General features: G+C 32.7%; 1 protein-coding gene across 3 annotated transcripts; it reads left to right on the top strand.

Moving 5' to 3' along the window:
* Positions 1-7,148: 7,148 nt before the first annotated feature.
* Positions 7,149-10,131, top strand: LOC133822989 (homeobox-DDT domain protein RLT3-like). 3 transcript variants are annotated; one of them, XM_062255514.1, is made up of 5 exons: positions 7,149-7,479; positions 8,075-8,197; positions 8,348-8,806; positions 9,475-9,579; positions 9,786-10,131. In XM_062255514.1, exons 2-5 carry the CDS (start codon positions 8,087-8,089, stop codon positions 9,885-9,887), a joined length of 777 nt encoding a protein of 258 aa, XP_062111498.1. In that variant the 5' UTR covers positions 7,149-7,479; positions 8,075-8,086; the 3' UTR covers positions 9,888-10,131. The 3 variants fall into 3 exon arrangements, with proteins under 3 accessions (XP_062111498.1, XP_062111496.1, XP_062111497.1); XM_062255512.1 differs by having other exon boundaries at positions 7,150-7,479; positions 9,903-10,131; XM_062255513.1 differs by having other exon boundaries at positions 7,153-7,479; positions 9,844-10,131.
* Positions 10,132-15,007: the final 4,876 nt, after the last annotated feature.

Here is a 15,007-nt window from a genome sequence, read left to right as displayed (position 1 = left end):
GCAAAGACTTCCTGGTGCCTCCTCAAAAACTCCACCAGTTTGTTTTTTATTATTGTCTATAAGTTTTTACCGACTTTCACAACCCTAGTCAGATATTTCTCTTCTAGTTGGACCTCCTTGAGGTCCTCCATAGGCCCAATGTTTTCTTCTAAATCCCCAAAGTGAGGATCTAAGTCCCTATCCTCACTTTGGGCAATGCTCTATTTGGTGACTTGTTCACTTGATTGGGCTTGTGCCTCATTTACCACCAACAACCTTTTTTTGACTCCTCTTCCCGATCAACTTCTTCTTGCATTTGTGATCGAGGAATTGTAGCATTCTCTAGCCTATCACTGGTTTCCCAATACATACCCAACACCAACATCAATTGGAAACTTCATGGCCAGATGCCAGACCGAAGTTACTGCTCGCAAATCGACGAGTATGGGCCTTCTGATCACATCATTGTATGCGGACGAAAAATCAACTACTATAAAAGTAGCGAGTAATGTCCTATTCGCGGGTGCTATTCCTGCCATGACTGGGAGTCTGATTGACCCAGTTTATGCTAGCCCCTCACACAAAAAACCATAGATGGTTTGGTTGCATAGTTCTAAATCTTGCAATGATAATTTCATTCTTTCCAGTGAAGATTTGTATAAAATGTTGACCGAGCTTCTTGTATTCATCAACACTCATTTTACCATCATGTTGGCGATCTGAACATCCACGACCAGAGGATCTAAGTGGTGGAATCAAACATGCTGTGCGTCCAGCTCAGAGAAAGTTAGTAATTCTTCCTCTGTTTGAGGTTTTTTGGGAGTTAGCTCCTTGACGTTTAGCATTTTGATGTCCTGATCGTAGTGTAGGGTTCTGGCATACCTCTCCCTTGCCTTACCACTGTCACCTGATATATGAGGTCCTCCGCAGATAGTCAGCAATGTACCAGCGACAGGAGCTGGCTGCAGAGGAGGCGAGCATTGGCATACAGGTGCCTGCTCGTTGCCCCGAGCTGAGAATTTCCTCCTACTCATACATATCTCATCAGATGTCCATGTCGATAAGGAACTCGATCTTGTCCTTAATCTAGTTACACTCGTTGGTATCATGGCCGTAGTCATTGTGAAAACGACAAAACTTGGTTATATCCATTTTGGATATGTCTTCTCAGATCAGGGCTGGTCGCCTAAAAGGAACAGTGGTATGACTTACCTGATACACTTCAGCGTGACTATCAACCAGGGTAGTGTAATTGGTGAACCTTGGTTCGTATCTGTTTTGTTTGGGACGCTTGTTATAAGATGTCATTGGTTCAGTGTTTGCCCTTTTTTCCCCATTCTTACTGTTACCTTTGCCGTTGCTGTTGGGTTTACCAGAACCATTGGTGGCTTTGGTCAGGTCTTCCTTCTTACCCTAGTCGACCTTTGGGGACTTTCCTTCATTGGCAATGGCCTCCTCGAGCTTGATATATTTGTCTGCTCGATCCAGAAATTCTTGAGTGTTAACTACATTCTTCCATAGACTACTCCAGATGGGAGAATGGCGCTGCACTCCAGCTGTGATTTCCATCATCTTTCCCTTGTCTCCAACAGTTTTGGCCGAAGCAGATGCTCGCATAAACCGCTGTATATACTCCTTGAGAGTTTCTCCTTCCTTTTGTCGAATGTCGACCAGCTGATTAGCCTCTATTGGATGTATTCAACCAGCATAAAAATGTCCGTAAAACTCCTTCACAAACTTCTCCTAGGAAACTATAATGGCTGGAGGGAACTTGAAGTACGATTCCTGAGCAGATTCAGACAAAGTGGCAGGAAAAATTATGCACCGAGCATCTTCGGACACCTTCTGGATGTCCATTTGAATCTCAAACTTGTTTACGTAAGATACTGGATCTTCTCCTCCTATGAAGTTGGGTAGAACTGATATTTTGAATTTACTCAGGCCACAACAATTCTATTAACAAATGGGGTGCCCTTTCTTCACTCATACTCTATGTGGGACATTTTATTCACGACTACCTGCTGCACAACCTGATTCAAGGCATCTATTTGAGCCTGAACAACATCAGGTATTGCTGGAGCGGCTGGAGCCCGGGGGAAGTACTCGTTGTGTCTTTCCCTTTGGTCATTGAGCACATCTCTCAGATCTTCATCCCTAAATCTCTATTCGCGTGCACCTAGTCGGTCAAAGATGTTGGGTTGTTAGGTTGTCCCTCAACATTTTGGCTCGTCAGTTAGTTCTCCATTGGCAGAGGATACCGCTGTCTATCTCTTTCCTCCTTTTGCTGACCACTGTTCCTCTTACCAAAGTCTGCCTCATTGTAGTCATGGCCGTCTTTGTACGCACTGTTCCACTTTCTTCTACCTGGTCCATCTCGGTAAACAGGTAATGGCCTAGGTTGGTCGTTGGGTCCTCTAACATTGCTAGGTCGTTAGGGATCTCAGACCGTAGAGCCTGAGTCAACCTGCCTCTTGCTTCCCGAGGGACGCTTTCCCCTGCCAGGAAGGTTCAGTTCCCCAGATGTTTGGCGTGTAGGGCTTCTGGGACACTGCTCGTCCCTATTTTGCCTGTGCTGTTGAACTTTATCTCGACCAGATTGAGAGGGTGGTTGCTGCTCGTTGTTTCTGTTAGGATTTTGGGTTTGCCTTTCCTGCTGAGCAAAGGAAGGTTGCTTTGGTCTTTGCGGACTCCTTGGGTGTGGTGGTTTGTGATGATACTGGGGATGATCTGACTGCGGATTTTGGTGAGGGTGAGAGTTTGGTGGCTGATCTGGTTGAAAGGTTGGTGCAGGTTGTCCTCGAGCCAACTGGATGGCTACTTCCAAAGATGCCGTGGCATCTCTCTGCCGATGATCCATGTCAGCCTACCGCTCATTCAGTTCTCAGCGCTGCCGATCAATCTCCATATGCTGCAACACCATAGTTTCAGCCACATTCTCTTGGTTAGCTTTAAGAGTAGCTAATTCCTCTTGCAATACTATCAAAGTCGTTCACAAGGTTTCAGCATCCATCTCTGCCTCTTCCAGTTCTACTTGTGGCTCGTCCTCTGCTACATCTCTTGGAGGAGGTGGATTTGGCACACTTTCAGATGTCTGCCCTGTTTGACCCACTTTCTTGGAGTTCTTTGCCATTGTTTATCTTGGAGTCCTTGAGTTCAGCTCTCAATGAAAGCACCAAAATGCTTACTAACGATTCAATCAATGACATAGAGTCACTAAAAACGATAAGAATTATTAAGCTGAATGTAAGAACTAAAATCATACAAAGATTATATAGTGGTTAGGCCCCAGAGATTGGTAATAACCTACGTTCACTTAATGATTTTATGTAAACGCTGAAACCTGGGATCAGCAAACTAGGGTTTACTAAGTTTTACAAGCTCCAAAGTGGAATACAAAAATCGTGTATAAAAACAATTGTTCTCTTTGAATACCAATTATTGCATATCTCTCAATGAATCCCATGAATCCTATTTATAGGCTCCAAGATGTACACATGGGCCTATGGGCCATGTTCAAGTTTTGTTACAAGCATATTTGAATAATAACAGAAATAATGATATTTACATATAAAGAGGGTCAAATATCTTAGAAATTTCTGACTTATAACTTTATTTGAATTCTAGCTTTGTTCCTACGATCAGATCTGGTCACATATGTCAGCACATCTTCTTTCTTACTGTTCAACATATTCCTTGTGCCCATCGAGCAGCTTAATTTTCCTTTTACTACCTGATTGTTGGTCGACCAGTTCTCTAGCAATAATAAGTCATGTGCTATCCACGTGCGCCTCGACCGTGCCACGTCATCATGAAAATATTTTATAACATTTGAATGTATATTAATATAATTAATAAATATCTACTTATAATAATGATATTTTATAATATTTGAATTTATATTAATATAATTAATAAGTATATATTTTTAATTTATTTTAAAAGTATATTCTGTTAAATATTTAGAATATTCCATTAAAGTTAACAAAAGAAACTATTAAAGCCAATAATGTCTGTTATCTACACTCTTTTTATATTAAGCTATATATATATGGGTATTTGCAGCATAAGTTCCCAATATTTGAAGTTTGTACTCAGCATAGACCTAATCTTTTCTTTTTAACGGGAAAAGTACCAAAAGTCACTAAAAGAGTAATTTTGTCAGTTCTCTCTTTCTCGTATCTTTCTTCTTCCCCTCCTTCTCTTACCAACCCAACCGACCCTAGGGAGTGCAGTCGCACCTTTCATAGCCATGGCCGACGAATAGCGGAGGTGGGGAGTTGCAACGAAGGCGAGTTTCAGAGATGGCTAGGCTACGATGAAGGCGAGGTGAGGAGCTGCAATGGATGGACAATGAAGGTGAGGCAGGGAGCTACGAAGGACAGACGACGAAGGCGAGGTGGGGAGATGCGACGTGGTTTTTAGATTCAGTGTTTCTTGCTCTTCTTCTTCCTCGAAAGCCATTTTCTCTTCTTCTTCTTGAAATTTGGGGTTAGGGTTTCAAATTCAAAATTTGGGGTTGGGGTTAGGATCTATGTTAATGATGATGACGATGGTGATGATGAGATTCCAGAGTAATGAGTTTGTATTTCATTTGGATATTGAACTCATTTGTTAGCTAATTTAGGTAATGATTGAACTGAGATGGTATTTTGGTATTCAAATTTTTAGGTTTACATTTGATTTGGGAATTGAAATTTTTAGGTTTGTATTTGTTTTGTGTATTTTGTAATGTGTTTTTGAAGAATTTTTGGTGGTTAATGGTTTGAGTGTTGTTGATGGAAAGTAAACTTTTATTTTTGTTTGTTTTAGTTTAGTTTAACTTAATTTTAAAATTTGATTTTAAATTTTTTAATTAGAAAAGACTTTAAATTAAATCAAATTTGATATTTTTCTTAAAAATATATTTTTATTAAATTTAAATGTATTTTTTCATGATTTTTTCAATTAAAATATATTTGTTTCAAAAAGTCATTAGATGGACCAATAAGGACATGACACGTGTTATTCCAGTCAGCTGCTAACGGAGTATAACGGACGGAAGCTAATGAAATTACTCTTTTAGTGACTTTGGGTACTTTCCATGCTTAAAAAAATTAGGTCTATACCGGGTACAAACCCAAAACTTTGGGTACTTATGTCGTAAATGTCCCATATATATATATAAAGAAGAGCACGATGTGACACTCTCCAAAGTACTCTATCTAGTTTCTAATTTTATCTATTTTTTTTAGTTTTAGATAAGATATTTGTTAATAAATAATTTCTAATTATTATATTATTATTAATAATATATATTTATTTATTAACAATATATATAATTTGAATTTGAATTTAATTAGATATTTAATTATGATAACTTTTTAAATAACTAATAAATATAATAATCAATTAAATAATCTATATAATAATAATAATAACTTTTATTTAAATTTAAAAGATTTCGTATACAAAGTATTAAAGTATTATAATTTGTAATATTTTAGTAATTACTATTAATTTAATGTGAATTAATAGTTTGAATATTAAAGTAATAACAAAATAATTTGTAAATTATTAAATTAAAAGAGTACATTGCAAAAATTTATTTGTTGACTGCCTTTTTCGCTATCAACTTAATAACAGAACTTAAAAAAAACAAAGAAGATTAACACCGAGATTTTATGTGGTTCAGGTTATAAAATAACCCTGGTCCACGAGTCTTTTGTATTAGTGTTCTTGAAGCTTATGATGACACTACTACAAAATTGGGCTTTCCCGACACCCAACCACGACAGTCAACTCTGTTGATTGTCGTAATTGCTTAGCGGGATTCTATGTCGACCGTTAAAAACTGTAGGCATAGAGACCAACGCCGATAGTTAATAACTGTCACTGTTGCTTTTGACTGTCGCTATTGACCCCAACGTTGACAGTTAGTTCGAGACCAATGCCGACAGTTAAAATGTGTTGTCATTGACCCCAACGCCGACAGTTAATTCGAGACCAATGCCGACAGTTAAAATGTGTCGCTATTGACCCCAACCCCGACAGTTAATTTGAGACCAATGCCGACAGTTAAAATGTGTCTCTATTGACCCCAACGCTGACAGTTTATTCAAGACCAATGCCGACAGTTAAAAATTGTTGTTATTGACCTCAACGCCGACAGTTAATAAAAGCTCAATACCGACAGTTATAAAATATCGTCGAAATTCAAATAAAAAAAATCTAAAGATATAATTAATAAATAATTTAATTTTGAAAATAAACTAAATTTTTTTAAATATATATTTATTAAAAACTTTTAAACTAATTTTTTTTGTTTCTAAATTTTTCATATTATTAACTTTTGTATTTATAATAGTTTTTACATTAAAATTTAAATTTAATTATATAATGAGATAACAGAAGGGTTTATGTCTCAAATTATGTATTATTTCTTGGAATGATTAATAAGTGACATTAAAATTTAGAAATGGAGAATAGATTGAATTTAAAAAGTATTACTTTTGTTAAATGAATAATTTAATTTTAAAAAAAACTAAATTATGTAAATATATATTTATAAAAATTATGTATTTATTAAAAACTTTTAAAACTAGATTTTTTTTTGTTTCTAAATTTTTCATATTATTAACTTTGTATTTATATTTAATAATTATTATATTAAAATTTAAATTAGCTATAATATAAATAATAATATACTTAAATTTAATTTTATTACATTATTCTTTATCATATTTATAAAATTAGTGTAATATTGAAAATGATTTGTTCTATTTATTAGTTAAATATTGAAAATAATTTTAAAATTTTATATTATACAAATATATTCATAAAAAAGTATTAATTATTAATTTGCAACATAGAGTAGTTATTAGTTAAAAAATAAGTTTTCATTAATTGTCTAATTTTTTTAATTATTAATTCAATTAGTTATTATATATTTAATAAAAGAAGTATTTTTAAATAAAATTTTATAAATAATACTGGTGTTCTAGTATATTTTTTTTTCTTGTAAAAGTAATTAAAATTATTTTTTATATAATAGTGGATTATTGAATTGTAATCCACCAATTTAATAATATATTATAAAAAAATACAAAGATTATTCAAATGTCATTTAGTTGTTTGCAACCAATATTATATCCTCACCCATAATATATTTCGCGCGAAACCAATATAAAACCCCTCCAAAATTTTCATTTCCCTCTATACAAGTCTCTCTCCCTTCACTTTCAGCCCCGAACCCCAAACAAATTTCATTCCCAAACCTCAAACCCCAAATGCATTTCAGACTCAAACCCCAAACCCCAAATGCAAAGATCGAAACCCCAAACCGCATAGACTTATACCGAATCGGAAACCACAAACTCAGAAAGCAAATCGGAAACCCTCTATCAGCTAACGTTCTTCCAAGCTCCATCGGAGACGGTTCTAGAAATTAGATGAGAATAAACTTCCAAGCTATCTCTATCTGTAGGCTGTGTAGCAGCTTTCAGTTTCTAAAGGTTGCTTCAGGTATATGGTTTCATTTACTTGAAATACTAAATTAATATCAAATTAAGGATGGAATTTCCCCGAAAATGTAATTTACTTGAAATACTAAATTAATATCAAATTACTAACAGTGGCTGTCTTCTGTGAGGCACTCATTACCTTTTTCCTCTCTAATTTTGCCTTTGCATGATGCACAATCAATCTGGAAAACTGTGGTAGCTATTATCCTTGTCAATAATAATAACCATATTGTTATAGTTTTGTTACCGCAAAACTTTTTTTTTAATGCCAATATATGTTGTTGCGTAGCTTTGAAAGTTCATACTAGTGCATCCAGATTTTGTCATATCATTTATGGGCTTGCTGCGTCAAATATTTAGGGAGTAGGGACTTTTCATGAAGGTTTCTTTATTTTATCGAATGGGTTTGTTTTCTACTTCTAGTAAGGTCCAAGTAATGGGTCGTTCTATGAGTGCTTAATGTAAAGATTTACATCTTTTTCTGATATACTTGGGAATTTGTGTCCTTGGTTGTATTTCTAAGATGATAACTTATTATCTGCAATAACTTTTGTACTTTCATTTCATCTAAATAATAGAAGTCCATGTTTTCACAGGAAGTGCATCTTATGGTGAAGTACGGTCTACGTCCTGGCACTTTGAAGGGTGCATTATTTCAAATTTTTCTAGAACAAGGAAACAATGGATTGAAAGTTTCTGACATGGCAAAGTCTTTTCCAGTAAGTTACTCAAATGTCACTTATATTTCTTCTGAAGAAAGATGAAAGCAAGTTGAACATGTTGTTTTTCTGCCGTTCTCCTTTTATCGGTTATATAAAATAGAAAAACATTAGACTTATATCAGCAATGAATTTTGTTTTGTCTTGAAGATTTTTGATTTAAAACTGGCCAGCACTACTGAGGAATTGGAGTGTTTAATATGTTCAATGTTATCAAGTGAAATAACTTTATTTGAAAAGATCTCGCTGACCACATACCGTCTACGGATAAACTCTATCCTTAAGAAAGTAGAGGAGCTACAGTCAGATATCGAAGACTTTGGAGCAGTTGATGATGGCCTCAGTGAGAGTGATGCATATAGTAGCGACGAAGATTCAAGATGTGATGCAAAAGATTCCACTCTTATAGAAGTGAAAAAATTAAACAACAAAAAAAATCAAAATGGCTTATTAAACGACTACACTGAAATTGATGAGAGCCATCCTAGTGAATCATGGCTATTAGGACTGATGGAAGGTGAATATTCAGATTTAAGCATTGAAGAAAAGTTGAATGTCATGGTAGCTTTGATTGATCTACTTCGTGAAGGATCCAGCATCAGAATGGAGGTAATCACAGATCATCTAGCATGGTCATCCCATGAATAACATGCAATGATTGTTATAAATTATGATTAATAGTAATTTGGCGATGGAAGTTAGTTGCTTCTTCTTCCAATAATTTGACTAGGATTGGTTTGGTTAAAATCTATAAATTGATTGGCTCTTGAATTGGACTCATAATTTTAATTCAGCTGAGCCATCAGTAGCAGATGGAGAAAAAACAGCTGACAAGTTTACTTATGAAATTTGTACTCCTTGTATGATTTTGCCCCCATTAATTGAATTTTTTTATACCAAATGTTGTTTAGAGATTTCTCACTAGAGCTTTTCAGGAATTTCTTACGAAATATTTGTCAATGGTTTTTTGCCATTGTAGGTGGAAAATTGCTGAATTCCAGCAACAATTGAAACTTTATCTGGGTAGAATCATTGGAGTAGTAGTGATTGGGTTCATGATACAAAATGACTTCTGTTAGTTACATATGGATTCCAAGCATTTTACCTATATTCATTAATAGTTTGATCCCATAAGGTCAGAGGTTCAACTCTCTCTTAAGTACCTATGTAGTCATTGCTATACTTTCCTGTTTCTCAAATTTTGTAGGTAAGGCAAGGAGCTATTTAAAAAAGAATAAAAAAAAGAATAATTGTTTCATCCTCATTCATTATTGCAGTCTGTTATGCTTGAAGACGCTTTAATTGGTGCTTGGACAAAATCTGCCCACAAGTTATGGGTCAAATGGCTCAGACACACCTCGTCTTTGCAAGAGCTTATGCAGGTAATCTGCTTTTCATTTATCTATTCCTTTTTATGCATTTTATTTTCTCAAAGAAAATTTTATTTGAAAATATTTTTGTAACACAAACACCTTGAGATAGAAAGCTAATTTTTCTCAGTATGCATGGTTAGTAAATAGTAAGACCTATTTGAAAATTTCAATTCTCTAAGCTGCTCATTTTAATTCTATCTATTTTCATCTTGCAGATTCTTACAGATTTTATTGCTACTCATTCTGTGTTGTTTTGTTTGTTTTATTTCATAGCTCCGATATTGCCATTTATGGAGTTTTTATTGGGTTTGCTTTAATTCTGGCCAGTACAGATTAGAACTCCTTCTATTCGGAAAGCCCACGAGAATATCGATAAGACTCTAAAGTTATATTGGCACAATTTGATCTTGCTCGTCAGGTTGTTACTTAAGATTTATCCGTGTTTTATTTTTCTGTTCCTTTGATTATTAAGATCATTCTCTGTACCTCTGTACTCACCTGAATCCATTGACTATATACAAATTTTTATTAGTGATTTTGAGGTATTTTCTTTTTGATTTATTCTGTGTTTGAAATTCAAGTCACGCTGTAGATGTATGATGTATGGTACATATATACATAAATTTCCCTAAAAAAAACACACACATATATGTACATATATTTTCTCCCATAATAACCAATTGGAATGGGTATATGAAGTTCATATATATGAGATCAAGAATTATTAGTTCGTCTTATAGAGATGGCAAGCTTATTAATATTGGGAAGGAATTTCTGAATTTTTAATTAATTGATGTTTTTGCATACAAATAGGATATTTGATGTTATTTAGAACTAAAAAAGAAAAATTAAGTATTCACGGTGTTAAATGTGATGAGTGTGGAGTTTAATCATATCAAACCACGATTAACTTATGAAGCATATTTTTAAGAATTTTGCACAAGCTTCTACAGTACAAATAACAAAAAACTCAAGAATTTTTGGGACATAAGTAAAGTGGCGATTGGTAGTGTGCTGGTTTACCAAGCAATTTTGGTGTATTAATTAGTAATGAAGTGTTTTTTTAATAGACATCTCCAACTAAACGATAACCTCAATCAAATTTAAGTAAATAAACATGTATGCTCTTGTTTAAATGGTGATTGTTGACACTTCTTAGCTAGAAGATTTAAGCATAAAAATTGCTAATTTTGGACCACCTCGGTATATATGTTCATGTAGCCACCTCATATACTAAATTTGTAATTGTTGCATAATGATTATTGCCAAGAGCCAAGAAGTTAGCATAATAAGCAAGCAAGCAAGCATGTCATTACATTCTACATAATAAGTACGTGCACAAACAAAACAAAAATTTGATGTTAGCATATTGGTTGATAATTCATAGTTATATTCGATTCTAAGTTTCATTCTTTTGGACTAGCATTTATTTAAGTACAACACTTTTTTTGGTTCCCATTCATACTTGTATTACTTTTGAGTACAATATATTCCATGTTATAATATTTCAAGTATTAATTTTATTTTTAGGTAGTGGAATTAGTGAGGAGCATTAGAAAAATTTGCTATTGATTGGAAGATGTATATTCTTTTATTCTTTTTAATATTATACATGTGTATGTCAGAGGAGTTTGAATATCTTAAATATTCCTCCATAGTGAAGTAGGTTCTGGGATTATAATTGTGTGCTGCGATGATAATGGAAGGTTGAAAATTTGCATGTATTAGTAAAGTAGGTTTTGAGAATTTTGTGTTCTACCGTGATATATGGATGAAAACTTGTGTGTTGTTTGATTTGTTTGTGTTGATTGTAATAGATGGCTAGGCTAGTAAATTAGGGGATATGCTGTCCGATTTTCTGTTTGATTTACTTTTATACTTCAATGTTTTCTCTTCAAAATTTTAATGACAACACTCTTATAAATGTTATCGCAATGACTATGTTGTCACACTTGGATTGAGACATTGGTAGTAAGAGAGTTGTGTAACAATTGTGAGTAAACTTATTTATTTACACTACAATAAAAATCTAGTTATAATTTTTCATGTTTGGTATATTATAATGTGTTTTTTCATGTTTCAAGGATAATTTTAACAAGAAATTTATGGCAGTCAATCTTTACTTCGGAAAGACTATTGGTGACGAAGGTAAGTACAAGGACAAGAATAAGAAAGATATATTGTTTGACAATGAATTTAGTGTTTTATTTTATTTGTAATTTTTATTAGAGTAAATGATTCTTTTTTGAGTGGTTAATTATTTACTTTGTAAATCTATTTATATATTTTTTAAGGTAAATACGATTATGTTTATAGATAAGGCTATATGATTTTTGAGTTAAGTAGTAGTGTTATATTTGTTCTAAAATTTGTTTGATTAGATTTGTAAATACTTTGTATAAATTTTTTTATTTTATTCTATATTTTTTTAGATTTGTATATAAATGTTTCATTTAAATCATAATTTTTAATTTAAAATAAAAATAAATAAATTTTTTAAAAATTAAAATTTTTGGCAAGCAACGACGACACCTAATAACTGTTGGCGTTGCTAGCAATAGCGACATCTAATAACTGTCGGCGTTGCTAGCAACAATAACACCTAATAACTATTGGCGTTGCTCACAACCACGACAATTTTTAACTGTCGGCGTTGCTAGCAACGATACTTAATAACCGTCGGTGTTGCCAGCAACTGTAACACCTAATAACTGTCGGCGTTGCCTGCAACATCGATTGTTTTTAACTGTCGGCATAGTTACCACTACGCTGGCATAGGCAAATACGACAGTTAGTCGACTGTCGTTGTTGCTCAATAGCGACAGTTAAAAACTGTCGGGAAAGCCCACTTTTGTAGTAGTGTGACAAGCTTGAATGGAAGTTTTCTTGGAAAACATATAGAGTGTTGTGAATATAAGAATTTGTGAACCTTTTTACAATGATACCTTATCCCTATTTATAGAGGCTGATGGTCATTAATATCATTTATTACAAATATTCCTCAATTATTTGGGGAGTTAATTGCACTTCAATCCATCTGAATGTTCTGATTAAGAATGTGGGCTCATGCGTATTGATGGGGTCCAATTTGTAGGTTGCAGCCCAACAATTTTAAAGGATACATGCCTCTAACACTGTCAGAATGTGGCTACACGTTTTCCTGTGTTAGGCGGCGTTGTGGGAAATACTAATTGTCAAGTGTATGACTTGACGCCACTACTCAAGGCACCCAAAAAGCTGTCAGAGGATCTTGTGGTGACCCAAGGCTACAGTGACTAACACCTGGCGTTCTCTCCAGGCCCGAGGACAAAACTCTTAGACCTGGAGGACTATTAGATCAGAAATATGGGAGGACCGCTAGTTTGGTCCTCAGGACGTGGCCTCACTTGGAGTCATCCACACCTAAAATGGGATCATGGCTTACTCGGAAGAGACTACACTCTGAGAAGCTACAGACAAGATTTATAGAGCTTTATTATCTCCCGAAGAGCCTAATTACTTCTCTCATTATTGTTACGTGTCAAATGTTAAAATCACGAACAACACTCTTATATATAGGTTTCCTTTATAAAAAAGCCCAGTAAGACTCATCGAATAAATATTATATTTTCTTATACTATAATTTTGTAGATATAAAACCTAGAAATATGAGATATTTACAAAATATATACTAACAACATATATAATATGAATTTAAATTTGAATTCCAATTTAATTATAATAATTTCTTAATTAATTTATAAATATTTATTCAAATTATTTATGATTTTATTAGCCTATATATATTTGTTTCGTTTATGGGAGAGCTTAGAGCTCCACAATACTAAAATCAGCCCTATTTTACTTCTAAAAACTGTGCAACTTCTTGCTCAAATCATTTGGTGAGCCACCCTGTCGTTGGTTTTACTTTGCAATTTTTGTTCTTTTTCTTTGATACATATTATTTTGTATCAAAATCGCAATATATAGTTAAAGAACAAGTGTTAATTTGTATTACATAATTTATTATAAAAATGTTTCAAACTAATTTAAAAAAAAAATTAATTCCAATTATTTAAGATTTTTTTTTACGTATACTTTAATAATAATTTGAGTGTTATTAATTTAATCCCCATTCTACTTGCTTGATAGTTCAAATCTATTTATTTTCTTCCTTTTTATCATATTTTTATTCTATAGTTATTGATAAAATATCTACAATAATATACTTAATTATATTTAAAATATAATAAAAATGTTGATTTAAATTTAAATAAGCTATTTGTTAATTACTAATTTTCTAATAGTGATATATGTATGTATATATATGTTTAAAATAAATATCTAATTATTTTTTTGTTAGAACTTCGCTAAAGAGGCTACAAGAAGGAATGATTAACATTCAGAATAAGGGATGCAATTCATATCTCCAATTTTGATTGATTTAATTGTTAATGATAACACAGTTCTCTTTTTCAATTATTTAATACTTAATGCGACATGTGTTTTTTTTACAGGAAAATCTAATGCATGCAACAATCAGCAAATTTTAGTGTATAGGTTTAGGCGCTTTCTTTGAACAATGTGAAGAATTTGAAAGTTGTTACAAGCACAGACGAGTATAGACCAGTTTCAATTAACTATAAAATTATTTTTTCGGTTACAACTTCACTGAAGAGGCTAGAAAAAGGAATGGCTAACATTCCGATCAATGGATTCCAATTCAGATCTCAAAATTTGATTGATTTACTTGTTAATGATAACACAATCTTTTCAGGTATTTTTTCAATTATTAATGTTTGTTAATCTTTAAAGTTTTTATTTTAAATTATTGACATTTATATTCTAATATCTTTGTTTTATTTTTCTATCATATTTTAGATGTTATTAAATGTTTATGTAGTGTGGGTGATATAGAGATTGGTTGAGGTGGTTGGAAAAAAAGAGACGTTAAAGTTCTAACCAACTAGTAAGAATAAAATGATCAATAAAAATAATACTCTATATATATGTTTGTTATTGTAGTTAAGTTTTTATTAAATATATCATATTTTATTTCTTTTATTATTACTTTGTTGAGAAAGCTGGAGGAGATGTTCGATCCAAATTTGTAAAGGAAAGATTATGACCCATTTATTGTGATGGTAATTTCTACAACCATGAAAGAATTCCAAAATAATTATTTTATTTATATCCCACCATTTAATATTTGAAAATATAATACATCTATGTTATTTACATGTGAATTTAGTTTATCTGCCACAAGTGCAAGCAAATTTACATAAATCTTTAAACAAATTATGTAACATATTTTTCACCATCTCCAATAGTGTGGAAGTTATTAAGAGTTCTAATGTGAATGTTAAGGAACAAATGCTAATTTGTATTATGTAATTTATTATAAAAAGCTTTCAAATAATTTTTAATTTTTTTAAGTATATTTTAATAATAATTCAAG

This window comes from Humulus lupulus, chromosome 3 (assembly GCF_963169125.1).
Source record: "Humulus lupulus chromosome 3, drHumLupu1.1, whole genome shotgun sequence".
NCBI lineage: Eukaryota > Viridiplantae > Streptophyta > Magnoliopsida > Rosales > Cannabaceae > Humulus > Humulus lupulus.
This window is presented reverse-complemented; position numbering and strand designations above follow the sequence as displayed.